At 45.4% G+C, this 20,119-nt stretch overlaps 1 protein-coding gene across 2 annotated transcripts in view; it reads right to left on the reverse strand.

Annotated features, from left to right (window-relative positions):
• Window positions 1-20,119, reverse strand: part of KSR2 (kinase suppressor of ras 2) — a 526,538-nt gene that overhangs the window by 106,623 nt on the left and 399,796 nt on the right. For both annotated transcript variants that reach the window (XM_055235579.2, XM_055235580.2), the window contains exon 7: window positions 18,874-18,957. In XM_055235579.2, coding sequence (XP_055091554.1) covers window positions 18,874-18,957 — 84 coding nt within the window. The remainder of the gene's footprint in view (window positions 1-18,873; window positions 18,958-20,119) is intronic.

The raw sequence follows: 20,119 nt of genomic DNA on the forward strand, positions 1-20,119 counted from the left end.
TTGCCCGACTTCACAAGGATAATAAAAATCACAAATTACTGCAGTCTGGCTTTGTCCTTTTCTGTTAGAGTTTTATGTCAATAGGATAGATACACGCTATGGAAGATGCCATAAGTGCCCCATTCATATCCCCTTGGATTCTCTTACCATTTTGCACGTACCAGTCTAACTTCCAGCAGCCAACATCTTTGCCAGATGGTGGCCCTCAGGCTGCTTGGAGATTTAGCGTTAAAATAGACATACACACTAAACTCAGAAGTAGGAACTTTACAGTTGCCCCCTACTCTCTTCCTGATTTGATAGTTCTCTTTAAAATGATGGTTGGAATATGCAGACTCAACATTGATTCCTCCAATTAGTCTAGTTCAGTGGTTCTGAAAGTAGCGTCCTCAGACCAGCAGCATAAGCACCACCTGGGAACTTTTCTGGGGCCCCATGGCAGATCTGCTGAATCACTACTCGGAGGCTAGGCTGCAGCAGGCAGCACTCTGGGTCTGAACCAGCCCTCTAGGTGAATTGGATGCAAGCTCGGGTGTGAGAACCACCAGCCTAGCTGATTGTTTTGGAATATTTGTGCACATTTCCCCCGTTTTTCTCTTGTTTGGTCTTTCATGGCTCTGATGGGGCTCTGAATTCCTCTCTGAAAAAGTTAGACCTGGGACCACCAAGAGTGCAGAAGGGCAGCAAAGAGGGACATAGGCAATATGAGACAATGCTGAATCACGGGGTGAGATGTAAGCCCCTCTCCAATTCTCTTTCAATCTGATGGCACCAGAGAGGTCTCTCCAACACGTGCTATCTCCAGTCCCAGATTTCGACAGGTAGCAATATCCACAGCAAATTTTATCAATGATTTTTCCATTTGAAAATTTATTTTTTCCAGGTTGCCTTATGAGATGGTTTGAATATTTGTCCCTTCCAAATCTCATGTTGAAACGTGACCTCCAAGTTGGAAGTGGACCTAGTGGAAAGTGTTTGGGTCATGAGGGTGGATCCTTCACAAATGGCTTGGTGCCTTCCTTATGGTAATGAGTGAGTTCTCACTCTGTTAGAGACCCTGAGATCTGATTGTTTAAAGGAGGCTGGCATCTCCTTCTATCTCTCTTGCTCCCTCTCTCACCATGTGACACCCCTGCTCCCCCTTCTCCTTCTGCTATAAGACCTTACCAGAAGCCAACAAGAGGCTGGTGCCATACTTGTACAGCCTGCAGAACCGTGAGCCAAATAAACTTATTTTCTTTATAAATTACCCAGCCTCAGGTATTCCTTTATAGCAATGCATAACAGACTAACACACCTTATATTAATGGCAAATGATGTTGACTTTTCATTTATGATGATGAGGTACATTTTCATCTTTCAATAAATTTAAGTTTAAAAAGGCCCTAAATAGAAAATAAGTAAAAATGGTAGATCGGATATGTAATTATGATAAAATCATGACAGAGTGTTAGACAAATGTCTGAGTTAGACTGGGAAAAGTTGACTTAGACATTTTGGAACCTACAAAAAGAGGACATAGCTCTTGGCACCAGGAAGTGTAAGATGGTTGAAAAACATTTGGAAGTGCCGTTGGTCATGAATGTCATAAAGACTGTAGGATGCTGAAAATAACAAGAACTAACACGTATGATGTGTCAGGTAATATCCTGAGTGCTTTACATCATTCACTTAATCCTCGTAACAGCCCTAGGAAGTAGCAATTATTGTTAGTCCCATTTTACAGAGTGAGAAACTCAGGCTCATCAAATTTGGATAACTTACCTAAGGTCAAATGGCCAGTAAGACACAGAGGTCCCAAGCCCAACTTTTAACCACAATGCTAAATGCCTTCATAACTTGCACTCTTTTTGCTTTTACATCTTGGGGGTAGGTGTGGGTAAAGCAGAAGGTTCCCAGGAGCTATAACTACCTGAGTCAAAATGCCCTTCTTTGAGACAAGCCTAAGGTAACACCTAACTCTTCCCAATACAGATGCTTGACTTCACAAGGATAATCAAAATCCCAAGTTACTGTGACCTGGCTTTCTTTGTCTTTTCCTTTTCTAAGACCCTCAGACTCTCAGACTTATGGGAAAGGTCCCAGCCCCCATGGGAAAGCTCAGGATGCCTCAAAGCCCTGATGCAGAGCTCTGCTAAATGTGAAATGGGCTTTCCATTCATTCAACACTGAGCTTGGCCTGGAGTGCCCCAGATACTGGAGATTCACAATGAACAAAGCTAATGCAGCCTGTTTATGGGGAGGGATGATAAATGTATAAGCAGATAAATCAAATAATTGCAGATGTCATAAAATCATGAAAAAATATTTCAGGGAAATGGGATGGGGGAATGATGGGGTATGAAGAGGTCCTTGGGTAGGTGTCAAGGGTAGGGGAAGCTGAGTTCCAGCACAAAGGTTTGGAGGGCAGGACAAGTGTGGTGAGTTCAAGAGTCAAAAGTTAAAGGTCAATGAGGCTTTTAAAGTGATGAGAACTTTTGAAGTGAACAACACGAATGGTGGGGACACGAGGAAGGGGAGGTGGTGGGGACCCCAAAAGCTAAGGCAAAGGGTCTGCATTTGAATCTGCAGGTGCTGTGAAGCCACTGAAGGTTTCTGAGGACCATGACATGGTCAGACTGATGTTTGGGAAGCCCTGAGCTGTGGGGAATCTGATGTCAAAGGGGAGTCGGTCCAAGAAGTTTCTGCACTTGGAATAGCCAGACTCCACCCCAGAAACTTCAAGAAAGAATTTTTTTCCTTTCTAACACCCTCACCTGTCAGTCATCTCTAATAAACCCAGCTGGAAGAGTGCCTTGCAGATGCAAAGAAGCCCTGTTGGTATCTTGTGGGTAGCACTTTGAATCAGGGACATGCAATTTAGTTTAACCTGTAGACCACTGCTAACCCAAGACAGGACAGGTAAGGCTGCCCATGACCTTGGCCTGTTTCCTGCTCTCCTCCTGGGCATTTTTCCTTTCCAGAGTCCCTTATTGCTTGTCTCTTGCAGTAATGGAAAAGCCTTCCTTGACCTCTGTCCCAGGAGTGGGAGACCGAACACTCTTTCTTCCAGCCAGGGGCTTCAGTGGGCAGCATTAGCAGTGGAAACACAGCCTTGCTCATGCAGAAAACCCCAAGGGAAATATCTCCAATGCCCAGGCACTTAAACTTTGCACGGAGGTTCAGATGTCAAGAATGAGAGCCTGCACATCCAGGATCTGCTAACAGAGTCGGCAGGATTAGACAAGCCCTGAAATTACACAGACTCTGGAGACAGAGGGAAGAGGGACCACAGCAAGGCTTTGCAAAGCACACTATGTCCCACTTAATGGAAACTGTTCTGCCAGCTGGAAATGTGCATCGTTTTCCCAAAATGTGACTTTTCCTTTTCCCTACCCATGGAAGAAAGAGCTACTAGCATATAATTTACCAGGAGACCACCTGCTTCAAAATTAGATTCCCAGGCCTCACTCTCTGAGGTCCTGATTGGGTAAGTGTCTGTTGGGAATGCAATTTTTAAGCAAGCACACGTGAAACTTGAGAACTACCATATCAGAGGAATACATTCTACTTCCCAGATGAGAGATGAATGGGAGCCTGAATCTTTCGGAATACAATGTTCTCCTCCGAAAGGAAAATGGGGAAAGTGTATAGAACAAACCTAGGTTCAAATCCTGATACCACCACTCCCTGGCTGTGATAACTTGGGCAAGCTGTCGATCCACTCAGATCCTCAGTTTCCCCATCTGTAAGGTGAAGACAATGGTAGCCTCTTGCCTCTCTGGGTTGCAGTGAGGACTAATGATATAATGCAAGTAAGGTGCCCAGAACAAATATTTGGCACACAGTAGAAACTCAAGCAGTGGCAGGTGCTATCTTTTTTATTATGGTAGTTACCATAATTATTGCTAGTTTGTGCAGCAGCTTTCTACAGCAAGCCCCTAAGATCCTCTGCTGGAGGACTTTCTAAGGCTGGAAACACGGGCTGGCTAGAACACTTGGAGACCTCAACCAACTATAGGTGGGCATTGGTTGATGGATATTCCAGCCCCCTCTCTCATGGGTGGCATGACCCAGAGGCATGCTCATTTTAGGACTGCACCCCAATCCCCCCAAGCACCTGCTCTTTGATGCACCCATTACCAGCTGCCTTAACTCTCTGTCTCACTTCTCCATTCCTCTATTGATGTGGCCTGGGATCACCTCTCAAATAAACCACTTGCCCTCACATCCTTGTCTCTGGGTCTGTGGAAACAGGGGAGCCCAATTAAAACACCAGGATTATTAACAGAAATTCAGAGCACGAACGTGGCCTTCCCCACGGCTCTCACACCAAAACCAAGCCCTCTGCCCCCTGGCTCCTCGTGCGTCTCTAGCTGTCAGTCCTTAATGAATTTGGTTCTCCAGGTTCTCCATTCCCGAAGGAGAATGTGAGCCAGGAGGAGCCCCATGTTTCAAGATGGTGGGTCTGAAGGATTCCCAGGCACCAGGGAAGGTCCTGTATGGTTCCAGAAATGGTCAAAAGTTTGCGCTGTGGAATCAAGCTGACCTGAGCCTGAATCACAGGTCTGCCCTTCCTAACAGGGCAAGAGAGCATCTAATGAGAGACTGTCTAAGTAGTACCACATAGGCACCAAATAGGTCAATGCTTTAGCAGGCAGGGATATGACCCACTCTGAGCACACACAGAAAATGCCCTGCCACCCTCATAGAGCCTGCAAACTTGGAAAGGATTTATTTAAAACTTTCATTGTAAATAGTTAACTTCTTTTTTCTTTTAACTTCTAAGGTTTAATAGGATAAGGTTCAGTTATCGGGAAAAGTTGCTTACGAGGAACATCTCATTCCCCCAAGGGAGTTGCTGGCTAAATGAGACATTGTCTCTGTCTGAAAATTAAATATGTGACTTTATCTTGAGGGCAGAATCTAGGTCTCCCTCATGTGCTACCTCCCTTTCCTTTCCTCCTTCATTGAAAGGTGGCTGGTGCTTATTATCTGGTGGGTAAGTATCAGAGAGATGGAGGGAAAGAGGAGGAAAGAAAAAGAAGAACAGGCGGAAGGGGAAATCTGTCAAACACTGCAGATTTAGAAACATTCTAATCCCTATCAAAACGTTTTTGAAAGGCTGTTTCTATTTCTTATAAATCGTATCCTTCTTTGTTTGTGAAATGCAATGATGCCCCCTCTGCATTTCCTTCTTTCTTCCCTCCCTTCTTCCCAGAGTGGGGCTGCGGAGAAGGATTTGACCAGAAGCAAACTGGATCTCCATGGGAACTGCGGGGGACAAATGGTCTCTGTCACAAGCAGCTCGGCTGTTTTCTTGAAAGATGTGTCATGGCCCCCTGTGAAGCAGTCACAAGCCTAGAGCCTGGCGCGGAGCTGGGATCAGAATGCTGGCATTCACAAGAGGGACAGGCAAGACCCCTCCTAGGGAAGACTGTCACGTCAATTTCTCACTGTTCATTGGGCGATTCTAACCAGCGGATGAAAATTTGCTCCGATCACCTTTGATCTCTCATTTCTCCTACTTTTTCTTGTTCTATACCAGCTAACTTTACAATAATCTGTCTGAGTAGGGCCCAGTCTTTCCTTCCAGAGTGCGCATGGAACATTTTAAAAACCTGGCTCCTAATATCCAATTGAGGAAACATTAAACAAGCACGAACTTTGAGCCAGGTGCTAAATTACACAACCCGTTTCCCCTGAACAGCAATCTCTTAACAGGTGGATATTGTTACACCCATGTAATATGTGAAAAGTACTGAACATCTAGCTTTTGTTGGCTTACTTTTGTTAATAAAATAGTGGATATCAATTTATATATGGCTATGGAATCACAATATTGACAATGAGAATAGGAATAATAATTATTTCCCTTTACCATGTGAGATAAACTGTGCGAAATGTTTTACATATATTTTAACCCTTATTAGCTTCTGTTTGAGATAACTTCTCTGTTTACTCTCACTGCAGATCTAATACATTCATTTTCCTCTCATTCTTCAGAAAACAGAAGTGATAAATCCTCATAGATGTGCCCCCATTGTGTAGTCATGTGTAATCATGTGATATATAATTCTAAGTCTTCTATGTGCATGGTTTTAAAACCTCAGTTCAAGTTATAGACTGCAATCAAGTTTAAGACTTGAAGTTTAAGACTCTTTTTAACTGTTATTTTTCCCCCCAGTATTTTCTTTTGCTTTTTCACTTTTATTTTAGGTTTGGGGGACATGTGCAGGTTTGTTATATAGGTAAATTTATCTCGTGCCACGGGGATTTGTGTACAGATTATTTCATCACCCAGGTACTAAGCCTAGTACCCAGTAGTTATTTTTTTTTTTTTTGCAACCTCTCCCTCCTCCCACCCTCCCTGCTCAAGTAGGCTGCCATGTCTATTGTCCCCAGGCTGAAGTGCAGTGGTGCAATCTCAGCTCACTGCAACTTCCGCCCCCAGTTCAAGTGACTCTCCTGCCTCAGCCTCCCGAGTAGCTGGGATTACAGGAGTGCGCCACCATGCCCAGCTAATTTTGATACTTTTTGTAGAGACAGAGTTTCACCATGTTGGCCAGGATGGTCTCAAACTCCTGACCTCACGTGATCTGCCTACCTTGGCCTCCCAAAGTGCTGAGATTGCAGGCGTGAGCCACTGCACCTGGCCTGTCCCCCTCTTTCTGTCTATGTGTTCTCATCATTTAGCTCCCACTTATAAGTGAGAACATGTGGTATTTGGTTTTCTGCTCCTGCGTTAGTTTGCTAAGGATGATGGCCTCCAGCTCCATCCATGTTCGTGCAAAGGACATGATCTCGTTCTTTTGTATGGCTGCATAGTATTCCACGTACACCCATTTTCAAGTCAAGAAGACTGGGGTCCAGTAACAAGCTCAGTCATTCAGATAGTGATGGGCAGAATTGAGACAATTCATCCATGCATGTCCACAAGGAAACACTGTGTTCCTCCTCTGTGCCTAGGGCTATGCTAGGCACTGGGAGTATAATAATTAAATAAGACAAGAATTATTTCTTTAAAGATCTTGCAGTCTAGCAAGAAATTTACCATCCAAGAATGTAAACCCATCCTTGTGGCTTCAAGCATGAACATCTTTCTACTCATCCTACTGCCCCCAAATTGCCTCTTAGAAATGAGCCCACCTGGATTTGAACCAGATTTGGAGGGCTTGTATTGGCAAGAACCGCCCTCTCTCCAGAGGTCCCTACTGAGATCTACTCAAGCAACAAGTATTTACTGAGCATTTGCCATGTGCCAAGCACTGTGCTGGCGCTAGAGGTTTAAACAGTGAACAGTCCAGAAATGAGATGCCCTGCCTTCAAAGAGTTTAAAAGTCCGGTCAGGAAGACAGGCAGGTAAATAGACAAATAAAACATAGTATTATGTAATATCGTGTGACAGAAAAGGGCAGAAGGTGGCACTTCAGATTTGAGGGGAGTCAGGGAAGGCTTCCTGGAGGAAAGTGGTGGCTGAGCTGAGCTTGAAAGATAAAAGCCAGCAGAGGTGTGCAACAAAGATCCAGGCAGTAGCAATGGGGTGCAAAGACATGTCAATGAGTGGGCACACGGCCTGCCACAGGGATTGATGGCTCAGGGAAGCTGCAGCTCTGGGCACGAAGAGGGGAAAGATGTGAGGGGACAGAAGAGTAAGCAAACATGGCGCACGGTCTCATCATGAAGTTGGATTTCGCCGAGAGCAAGGGGGAGCTAATGAAGGATTTTAACGGGCTGGGAATGCTGGCTAAGCATTTTGAAAAGACCCTCTCTGGCAGCAGAAACTTGCAATTAAAGGGCAGCAAAGTTCCCCTCTCATTATCTTCCCTACTCTCTGTACCTGCTTTCCTTTTCCAGGTCACTGCATTAAGTGTTCCTGAGGGCTTCTCGCAAAAAAAAAAAAAAAAAAAAAAAAAAAATCACGAAACCAAATCCTTGCCCCCTTTGCAGCAGGGCTTGGTTCACTGCATACCGCAGCTGAGCATTCTGGTCTCATGTGAGTTCCCCTGTGGTCTCTTGTTTGAGCCAATGCTTCTAGAAATGCCTCCGTATGCTCCAAGTGCAGGATATCAAAACACCCTTTCCCTCACTGATAACAACTCGGTGGAGTCTAGCTCTTTAGCCTATCGCTAACCACAACATAAATGAGCAAAGGGCAGTAGGGAGTATTGACATATAAATCAGACCACAGGCTCCAGGGACGTGAAAAATCACCAGGAACCCCCCAGCACTTTTCTCTCCATCAGAGGACACTGTAAGGGAAGCTGTAAATGTATTACTTGCTGTACCCTCCCTCCTCTCCTCTCCCTCGCCTTCCCTGAAAAAGAAGAAAGTGACTGTAGAGTCTTCTTGGCTCTCTGAACCCAGAGGTGTTCATCAGAACACAAAGATCCATTTGTCGTCTTTCAGTTCAAGAAAGGATGATGGGAGCGTGTGGCAGGCTGGGGGAGGGATGAGGAAAGCTTTGGTCCAGGTTGGAATTGAGACCAGATTCTTATACTCTCTTCTGCTTGTTTAGTTAAAGGGCAAGCGGAGTGATGTGTAGCATTTGTTGCCAGCCTGCTGTGTAGCCAGCCCTTTGCCCATGTAAAGTGGTTAAAAGTCTGGGATCTTGAATCAGAGCGATCAGTGGGCTTGAGTAACAGATCCACCCACCGTGACACTTCAAGCCAGCTGTTTACTTCTGAAGGCCTCTGTTTCCTCGTCTGTAAAATGGGGGTAATAATAGACCCTACCTTCCATAGTTGTGGCAAGGATTCAATGAGATCACGCATGTAAAGTGTTTAGCAAAATGTCTGGCACCTGGGTGAGCCCCAATACATGATAGCATCATCATAATTATCATCATCATTATCGCATCTAATCCCACCTCAGCCCCCAGTAGAATTATAAGCATCCCTCAGATACAACTATAATTAGACCTAAATTTTTGCTTATCATAGGTAAAAACGCATATATAGGATGATTAACTCCCATTATAATTATTGCAAAAACTGAAGTGTTTCTATTAATAGAAAAGTAAGTTCAAGATTCAAGCTGGTGATCTCTGAAATACTTGCTCATAATTATATCCTGCCAATATCCTGCCTGTTGTACAAACTCCCGAAGCTTCCAGGAACTTCGCAGCAGCTGCGACATCAGCACTCATCATTTCCCCCACTTTTTAAAGGTCTGGGTAAATTAGTGCAATGGTGGCTCAAACCAGCCATGGCTTACTTCACACTTTTATCTCCTCATCACCTGTGGCTGCAGCCGTTTTGCAAAAAAATTGGACATTTTTAGGTAAAACATATTTTGATGCAAGAACATAGGAGAGCGGAATGCACAGGGCAAGAGGAAACCCAAGATGTGCTTGGTTTTGCTGTGTTATTGGATATTTTCACTTGGATTTTGATGTGTACGAATCCAAGTGAAAAGATCCACTAACATGGCAAAACTCAATCGAGAAGTGCATGGCTTATTTAAGTAAAAATTAGTAAAGTGACTGCTTACATAAAAAGAAGTAGGTACAAGTATGTCTGGCCAGCTACTGCAGGCAGGAGGAAAGAGGACTCGTATAAAGGCCATGAAAACACCACTGAAATACACTGGAAATCTTGCGCTGGTTAACGCAGGCTTCCAAACACCATGTCTTACCTTACTAGGGGAACGATCATGGGTCTCACTCCTACAGAAGTGGGCAGTGACCTCAACTGGAACATTGGAACATATAAAATGTTTTTAGTTAGTAAAGACCTACGTCTATCGTAAGGTGGCTAACCTAGCCTGACCGAAAGGTTTCTAGGCACTTGGGACTTTCAGTGCTAAACCTCAGACAGTCCCAGGCAAACTGGGATGGTTGATCACCCCCTTGTATAATAGGGATTATAATGCCTATATCACCCTATAATTAGAGAGTGGATCACCCTATAGTTCGCCCTATAATCTGAAATATATACAAGGACTCACCCTATAAGTTGACTATTAGAGTAAAGAGTCCAAGCACAGGTCAAGCAACTGCAAGTTGACATTCTAAAACTGAATAATGCACACCATAGTCCCACGGCTTAGGAATGAGTAGCTCTCTCCTGGGGGCAGTTTGGACCCCCAGGAGACATTTGGCAATGTCTGCAGACGTTTTTGATGGTCACAACTAGGAGTGAGGAGGGGGTGCTACTGGCATCTAGTGGGCAGAAACTGTAGATGGTGTTAAACCTCCTCCAATGACAGGACAGCCCCCACAACAAAGAATTATCTGGCCCCAAATGCCAATAGTGCCAAGGTTGAGAAAAACGGAAATAAACCCTATAACATGTCTTCCAAGAAGTTGGCTGATTCAGAAAATTCTGAAAGAAAAGCAGAGAACAAGAACTACAGAAAAGGAGAAAATGGGCTAAAATTTTCCAGAACTTCGATGTTGCTTCAACCCATGGAAGCGATGTAGTGGGTCTGTTTCTTTTTATACTTCGCATTCATATAAAGTCGGGTTTTGCAATGAAATAAATGCTGAACAACATATTTAAAGATTCTAATTTGAAAGAATTCTCAAGTCATTATTATCGGGGCATGAACATATCTCATCACATGGAATGAATGTGTTAGCCTCACTCTATATCAGAGAGGTTTAGAAACCTTCCCAGAGTCACACAGCGAGAGAGTGGCAGGGCCAAGACCTGAATTCAGCTCTCTCTTTGCAGTCTGTATCCTTGCTGTTGTTTCACTGTCATAAGTTGAGTTTTGTAGAAGCAGATCCTGAAATGGATATTCGTGCAAATGATTTATTGAGGGAGTATGCTCAGAAGAAACCTATTCCAGCCAGGCGCGGTGGCTCATGCCTGTGATCCCAGCACTTTGGGGAGCCGAAGCAGGCAGATCACTTGAGGCCAGGAGTTTGAGACCAGCCCGGCCAACATAGTGAAACCCTGTCTCTACTAAAAATACAAAAATTAGCCAGACATGGTGGTGGGCACTTGTAATCCCAGCTACTCAGGAGTCGGAGGCGAAAGAATTGCTTGAATCCGGGTGGTCGAGGCTGCAGTGGGCCGAGATCATGCCTCTGTACTCCGTCCTGGGCAACAGAGTGAGACTCTGTCTCAAAAAAGAAAAAAAGAAACCTATTCCATTGTGGAGGAAGCAAGATTGTGAGTAGGGAGAAGCCAGGCATGGATGTGGTTTCAGGTGAATCCAGTCTCAGCCTGATCCCATGGGGATCTCTGCAGGAAAAACTGTACCATAAAATCTATTTGTCTCAAGGTAAGGAGGCTGGGATTTTGCACCCCTGAAAAAGGTAGTCACTGGCTCTGAACCACTTGGGGAAGGGGGAGCGGCTCAGTCCCAGATACCCAGGTGAGGCAGCTGCAAGGTACGAGCCATTTGCTGCAGCCTCCGTAGCAGCGGCTGGTCAAAGAGATCACTGGAAATCTGATCAGAACACAAGACGGAAGTGGGTGAGGTAAGACTGTGACCATTGGCCACTGAGTTTATAATAACATCCTGTCTTCAAAGCAGGGGAGTGAGTGCTCCTTGGTCCTAGCGAAGAATAAGCCTCAAGCATCTATGAAGTACTCCAAAATCCTTTAGTTGATCAGACCCTTCGAATCTAAGGCCCTGAGAGCAGGTGACTCAGAGAATATCACAACTCCTAGTGTGTGTTCTCACTCTGCCACTCACAGGAAGGGTAATCTTGACACCAGCCAGCATGCTCCTCCCCATGGCCCTGTCACTCTTGAGATGATGAGAGCCTGGGTCCAAGATTGCTTTTCCAGGAGTGGGTCTGGATGGGCACAGAGCAATGCCTCCCACCCCCATCCTATCCCTGCCTGGAGCCTCAGGTGGCAGTAGCCTGAATCATGGCAATAACTGGCCCACCCTGCAGCTGCAAAGCAGAATCCATCTCTGCTCTCCCCCAGTCCCTGCCTGGTGCAAACAATTGCAAAATATGCTCAAGGCCTTTAACGTCCCAGTCCAAGCTTTTTGCTCAGGCTGTTTCCTCAGCCCAGAGCACCCTGACTCCCCTTCACCTGGCTAACTCCTCTTCCTTCAAGACTTAGCTTCAAGGTCCTCCAGCAGAGTACCCTGATGTGCATGACTGCATCCGCCCGACCTTGATGTAGCACCACAGCACTTCCACACTTAAGTACAAATACGAAGTGTCTTGGAGGCTTAGTAAAATGCATGTTTCTAGGCCTTATTTATGCTCAGCGCCTGGTCCAGGAAATCTGCAGAGGGGCTCAGGAAGCTGCAATGTTAAGCTTGCACCTTGATCCCGAGACAGGTGGGGCCAGGGCACACCTTGAGAACAGACAGTGACTGTGAGCATCTCGAGGACAAGTTTGTCTTTTTCACCCTCATACTCCGAGTGGCAGCACAGCATCCCCACATGCTCAGAGATGGCTGAACTAACCAGAACCAAAACAATCTGAAAAGAGAAAATGGGTAGCTAAAACAAGCATAGGAGACAGTTAAAATGCTACTTATCCACTGGTGGCTTTGGAAGATGTGCCCCTCTCTTCCACACTCCAGCCCATGGAAAAAAAAAAAAAAAAAGCACCTCCAGCCCATGAAAAAAAAAAAACCTCTCAAACGCTCATTTTCTAGAGCAGGTGTCACCCAAATCACTGTTGTCCATTTTCCTGCCAGAAATGCAGATGGGGTAGAGAGGTTTCTAAGGAACCAGATCTTAGCTCTGCAGAAACTTGTGGAAGGACCCCGAGAAGGGGAAAGAATGCAGATAACGCATGATTGAAGGCTGGGAAATCCATCAGCATCTTACTGCAAAGGCAAACTTCTGCCAGCTGAATCCAGTTATCAGACAATATGTGAATTGTGCTGACATTCTACACTCAGAGCTAAACTCCATTCCGCTCTCATGAACCTATTAGATGAAAACGCCTCAATTTAGATAACTGCAAATTGCTTTCAGAGTCTTAATTTCCTATTAGTTCATTAATCTCTCTATTCAGAATGCCAACAAGACAGCTAATGATAATTCCGGAGGAAGTAGGCATTAAATCAGAGCAGGAAGGAAGGGGGTTAGACATGAAGGAGATGTTTCTGGCTTTCTGGGTGGAGGGGTACCCCAAAGTTAATTCATAAAGTTAGTAATAGCATTAGCTTACATTCATGAAACATTTCTAATGGACTGGGTACCAGGATGAACATGTCATTGAACAATTACCTTACTTGTTTTTTGTTGTCGTTGCCGCTGTCATTAAGCAATCTTAAGGTGGATATTATTATCTCCATTCTACAACAAAACTGATACTCCAAGGAGCCACACAACCAGTTGGCAGCAGAGTCAGGGTTCAAGTATAGGCACGTCTGACCTGCAGCCTGTGTTCCTATCACACATTATCTCTTTTTTTTTTTTTTTTGAGATACAGTCTCACTCTGTCACCCAGGCTGGAGTGCAGTAGTGCAATGTCAGCTCACTGCAACCTCCACCTCCCAGATTCAAGTGATTCTCCTGCCTCAGCCTTCTGAGTAGCTGGGATTACAGGTGCCTACCACCAAACTCAGCTGATTTTTTTGTAGTTTTAGTGGAGACGGGGTTTCACCATGTTGGCCAGGATGGTCTTGAACTCCTGACCTCAAATGATCCACCCGCCTCAGCCTCCCAAAGTGCTGGGATTACAGGCGTGAGCCACCCTGCCTGACTCCTAATCACATGTTATCTTTTAGGCTCATCACACCAATATTTACTGGATGAATTTGCTGGGCAGATGATGATGAAAAAGATTCCTATCTATAGAGTGCAGCTAAGGCGTGTAAGAACAGAAGAGCCTGAAAAACCATCAGCAAAGACTTACACAAACATCTCGCGTTATGACATGTCCAGCTGGACAATAAAGCTTGATTTTGTTTTTTAAACTACTACCTCTAATGTAGAGTGGTGGTTTGCAAACTGGGGTCCAAGGGCCAGCAGCCTCAGCACGGCCTGGGAACTTGATAGAAATAGACATTCTAGGAGTCTGCCCCAGAGGTATTGAACCTGAGATTCTAGGAGTGGAGCCCAGAAAGCTGATTTTTGTTTTTTAATAAACCCTCCAGGGGATTCTTATGCACACTCAAGTTTGGGAACCATCATCTAGAACATGAAAAGTAGCTCAGGAAAGAAATTTGGAGATCACCTAGAGAAGTGTTTCTCAAATGTTAATGTGCAAAAGAATCACCAGGACTGTATTAGCCTGCTTCCATGCTGCTGATAAAGACATACCTGAGACTGGGTAATTTATAAAGAAAAAGAAGTTTAATGGACTCACAGTTCCATGTGGCTGGGGAGGCCTCACAATCATGGTGGAAGCCCAAAGGCGGCGAGACAAGAGAGAATGAAAAATCAAGCGAAAGGGGTTTCCCCTTATAAAACCATCAGATCTCTTGAGACTTATTCACTACCACAAGAACAGTATGCAGGAAACGGCCACCACGATTCAATTATCTCCTGCCGGGTCCCTCCCACAACACATGGGAATTATGGGAGCTACAATTCAAGATGAGATTTGGGTGGGGACACAGCCAAACCACATCAAGGACCATCTTAAAATGCAAATTCTGATTTGGCAGGTCTGGAGTGGGCCCCGAGAATGTGCATTTCTAGCCAGGTGTCAGGTGATGCTGATGGTGCTGGTCCAGGGACCATGTGTAGAATAGCATGAAGCCAGTCCAATCCCTGTCACCCAGGGAGTTTCCAGCAGTAACAGAACTGGATTTGCTCTGGGTGGAAAAAAAAAAAAAAAAAAATCACTCCCTCCAGGGAAGGTTCAAACCCAGGCTTCGGGAGGGGCTTTCAGAGGACAGGAAATGACCCAGATCACACACTTCTACTTTTGCCAAGTTCTCACTCAGGTATGAGACCATCCCTGAACACTTTAATTGAAATTGCAGCCCCCATCCTGATCCTTCTCTGCTTTGTCCATCTTCTTAGCATTTTGCATCATCGTATCATATGACCTAATTTACTAATTTACTTACTGTCTGCCCAACTCCTACCCATGCCCCAGCATAGAAACTAGGGAAGGGATTTTGTCTCTTTTATTCACTCTTGTTTCCCCAGTGTCTAGAATTGTGCATGGTGCATATATAGCAGGTGCTCAATAAATATTAGTTGAATAAGTGAACAAATGGTTCCGCTCATTTTCTACAAGAAGCTGCCTCCCCATCCTTGGTGTCACCTCTCTGAAATGTCACCTGTCACCGCTCTTTATGTGTACACTTTCATTTTGTTGACATTCAATTTCCATAAGTGTGTCTCCTCTGAACTCCTTGACAGTGGGGTCTGTACATTTCCCATTTCTAGCCCTCATCCAACCCTTCTATCAGCTCATAAGTGCATCCAAAATTCTGCCAAACATATAAATAACCCTCTATCCTCACTATAACTAACGCAAAAACTGCAGGAATTTAGTTGTAGAACACATCTCAACTTCAACTGGTGATATTAGCAATGCATGCTCATAATTATGTACTGGAGATAGCTCTCAATTCTGTTGTAGTTTCTGCAAGCACCATGTCAAAACTCCTGAAGCATGTCAGATCTTCATGTTTTGAATTTTGGGTTTTGAATTTTGCCTCTTATTTGCCAGGAGTCATTTTTGCACAAGACAGAATAGGGAGGAATGTTCTCTGATAAAACATTGCAATCTGGAGCATGGACATTTAATTGACCCCTTCCAACAGCCCTGTGGTGGGCACTAATGTCACACTTGTGTTGTAGAGAGAGACACTGAGCCCTATGATGGCACACTTCCGCTTAAGCTCACACAAGAGTTTAGTAATGGAGCTGGGACCCAAACTCAGTTCTGGCTGCTTCCAAAGTCTGTGTTCTTGAAGCTTACCCACCGCCCCACCCCATCCCTATCCTTCCCACAACCTCCTCTCCCAACCCTTGGCAGGGCCTAAGGCTTTGCTCATGACTTTTAGAACAGAGAGCACTAGCAAAGGCTACTTCTGAGTTCTGCCTCTAGTGCTGAAAATTAAAACGGCTTGGGAAGTGTTCAGCCTCACTACCCCAGCTACATCCCTGTCATCTAATTACCTGCCTTCAAAGCCTCCACACGGCAGGTATGAGGATGTAAGAGTTGCCATTGCCCCCGCGGAATGTGATGGGGCTAGATACAGATGAGATGGGTCTTCAGAGCTGCTGGTGTGTGGAGAAAATCAGTCAGCCTGGAGGCCAGACCTAAAGGCCTAGCCTTGTGCCTTTTGTTGTCAGAAAGATCACCTGAGAGCCTAGGTTCACAGAGGACCAAGGAAAGGAAGGTGGCCTTGAAGTACTAATGCTTGGTAATTATTGCCCCTGCTTCTCCTTAAAAAACAAATTTTTTTTTTGAGACAGGGTCTTGCTCTGTTGCCTAGGCTGGAGTGCAGTGGTGCAATCACAGCTCATTGCAACCTCAAGCTCCTGGGCTCAAGTGATCCTCCTGCCCCAGCCTCCCAAGTATCTAGCACCGCAAGTATGTGCCATCACTCCTGGCTAATTTTTTACCTTAATTTATTTTGTAGAGATAGGGTCTAGTTCTGTTGCCCAGGCTGATCTTGAACTCCTGGCCTCAAGTAATCTTCCTGCCTCAGCCTCCAGAGTAGCTAGGACAACAGGCATATACCATCATGCCTGGCTAATTTTTAAATTTTATTTGTTTGTATGTGTGTGTGGATGGGGGTCTCACTATGTTGCCAGAGCTGGTATCAAACTCCTGGGCTCAAGTGATCCTCCTGCCTCAGCCTCCCAAAGTGCTGAGATTACAGGCATGAGACTCTGCATCTGGCCTGTGCTTCTCTTTATACCAGTGGGGCTTAAGGCTCCCCACAACTCCAGGAGGAAAGGATGCTCAACCTTATCTTCATTACTCAGGTGAGACTGCCAGGTGGAGGGTATGGATAGGGGTGGGGCAGAGTGGGTAGAGTGAGAGCTTGCCCTTGCCACTCTCTCGCTTCTATCTTGGGGCAGGGAGGTGGGGAGGCCTGAAAGGGCCTAAATGAGAGGCCTCTGCCTGGACTAGACAAGGAAGAGCAAGCCTAGAGCAGAAAGAGGAGTTCTCAGAATCTTTTAAACTAAATGACTTCTAGAAAGCAAACAGATGCACATTCATTTGTAACTATTACATAAAGTTGACTGTTACTGACTATTTTATAGTATTGGACCTGGAGGGGTATGTAATACGTGTTTACAGAAGGAGGGGGGGGTGGGGAGAGATTGAGGCCAGACAGCAAGGCACTGCAATTTCTTACAAAGGACTGGACTGAGCCAGGCACTGTGTTACGTCCTCAAGTGTGCTGATTTATCAAATGCTCACTGCCACCCAAGGCAGGCAAGATTATTATATTAGTCTGTTTTTATGCTGCTGATAAAGACATACCCATGATGGGGTAATTTATAAAGAAAAACAGGTTTAATGGACTCACAGTTCCATGTGGCTAGGGAGGCCTCACAATCACGGTGGAAGGCAAAAGGCACTTCTTACATGGCAGAGGCAAGAGAGAATGAGAGAACCAAGCAAAAGGGGTTTCCCCTTATAAAACCATCAGATCCCGTGAGACTTATTCACGACCACATGGACAGTATGGGGGAACCACCCCCATGATTCAATTATCTCCCACCGAGTCCCTCCCATAACATGTGGGAATTGTGGGAGCTACAATTCAAGATGAGATTTGGGTGGGGACACAGCCAAACCATATCAATTATTATTCCTTTCACACAGATGAAAATACTAGAGACAGAAATGTGAAGTGACTTGCCCAAGGTCAGGCAGCTGCCAAGTGGCAGAGCTAGGATTTAAAATCAGCTTAGTCTGACTCCAGAGCCCACATCTGGTGTCTCAGTTTTCTTCTTCCTCCCTACCTTTTGCCAGCCATGACCTTGAATGGGGGTGTGGAAGAGAAAGGAAGCTTGGGGAGGCGGAGCTTGGGCAGTCTGGCCTTCTCAGCAAAACTCCAGACCAATATGATACTACAGAAAGTGAGCAGAAAAGGAGTTAGGGATCTGGGTTCAGGTCCTGACTGTCACTTCTTCACAGTGACTTTTCATTGCTAGACTCAGTCTTCACGTCTGTAAAATGGGAGAATTACAACGCTCATTTAAAAAGGTACCATGAGGAGAGAAAGGCTTGGGAGCCAGGTGCGGTGGCTCCCGCCTGCAATCCCAACACTTATGGAGCCTGATGGGGGAGGATCACTTGAGATCAGGAGTTCAACAGCAGCCTGGCCAACATGGTAAATCCCTGTCTCTACTAAAATTACAAAAAAAAAAAAAAAAAAAAAAAAAAGCCAGCATGGTGGCTCAGGCCTGTAGTCCCAGCTACTCAGGAGACTGAGGCAGGAGAATTGCTTGAACCCAGGAAGTGGAGGTTGCAGTGAGCCAAGATCACACCACTGCACTCCACCCTGGGTGACAGAGCAAGACTCTATCTCAAAAAAAAAAAAGAGAGAGAGAAAAGTAGTTGGCAAATTCTAACTCAGGGATCAGCAAATTACAGCTGAGGGCCACAGCCAGCCTGCAGTCTGTTTTTGCAAATAAAGTTTTATTAGAATAAATGAAGTTGTCAAGACTGTTTCTGTATTGTTTACGGCTGCTTATGGTCTGCAAAGCCTAAAATATTTACCGTCTGGTCAACTCAAGAAAGAGTTTGCCAACCCCTGGCCTTAGATGCTATGAAAACGAGAAGTACCACTGTGCCTCAGCACACAGCATTAGGCATTTCCAGCATCTTCCATCAGCTCTGATTCTTATTCAGAATTGCTCTCCCCTGACCGCCTACCCAAACGTAGAGGTGCATTTCAAATCTATTTCTGAAAAACAAAGCAAACAACTCTCCCAAGAGTGAAGAAATCAAACTCCCAAAGGCTGTTTCAGTGCCCTGCACGGTTCTAGCTGACATCAGGTGCTGCGAAAAGTCACTGCAGGGCACCATCACTTACTTGCAGTTTTTACACTTGAGGCCAAAAAGCATCCCTTTCCCACAGACTGTGCACGTCTGAGACATCCAGTACTTGGTGGAAAACCTGTAGAAAAGAGACAGAAAATGTTCAAGGTTAAGGAAATGGCGACTGACCCATCTCTAAAGGGATGAAGTACTTGAAGAGCAAGCACATGAACCCTGGATTCCAGTCCTGTTTCTTCTGAGCTGTGTGACTTAATCAAGTTGCTTAAACCACTGGAGCCTCAGTTTCCCCATCTGTAAAGTCCAGATAATAATAGCATTGACCTCGTAGGTTGCTGGGGAGATTAAACAAAGTCAGGCACGTCAAGGGCTTCTACAGTGCCTGTTACATAGTAAGCACTCGATAAATTGGGTTGTGACTACACTATTACCTTGAACTTTCATAAGAGTCATTCACTTCTTTAACAAACATTGCCTGGTGGCCTAGTGTATGCCAAGGTCAGTTCTGGGACAGAGCAATGGATAGGGCTGGAACTGCCTGTAGAAAGCTACAAAGCAAGGTGGAGCCTCCTGAGGGACCAGCTGAACCATCTTCCATCACTTGCTGGTCACATCACCTGGGGAGTATCAAAGGGAGCCCTCCCCTCCCGAAAGAGCTGAGACCCCAAACTTTAGTGGCAGAGAAGAGCCCTTGAAAGTGAAAGCCATTCAGACCATCAGCTCACCTCGCTCTCCAACCCCATCCACTTGCTGCAAGCATGGGCAGTTTGGAGGTCTCCTGCGTACAGCTCTAAACCAACTGGAGCAGAGGTGCATTCGATTAACTCCTTGGGCACATCTCCCCTCGATATTGCCAGGGTGCTTTCTTCCCCAAGAGATATGAGGCAGCGGCAGGACTGGGCCCAAGAAAAGTACTGAAGGTTGCCAGGTCACAGTTAATTTTAATTTTCAATTTGTGTCACCGTCAGCAGGAGTTGTATCTAATCTCCACTGCCTCAGAGTGTCAAAAGGGAAATCGGAAGTGATTATATAACTTGGAGTCTGAGAATTTCGAGGGAAAGGTTGCATCCCTCTGCTGGACCGTTTTGCCTGATTTGGGTCAGCCACTCTCCAAACAGAATAAGCCACAGCCCAAAGCCTCCAAATCTAAGCAAATAGCAATATTCCGAGCAAAGACGCTTACTGCCAAGAAAACTCTCCCTCTCTGGTTTTGGATATGGGAGTTGGTCAAGCCCCTTTCTCTCCCTTCAGCAGAGCCAGTGAGTTTAGCAGACTCTGTTTTG

This window comes from Symphalangus syndactylus, chromosome 13 (genome assembly GCF_028878055.3).
Source record: "Symphalangus syndactylus isolate Jambi chromosome 13, NHGRI_mSymSyn1-v2.1_pri, whole genome shotgun sequence".
NCBI lineage: Eukaryota > Metazoa > Chordata > Mammalia > Primates > Hylobatidae > Symphalangus > Symphalangus syndactylus.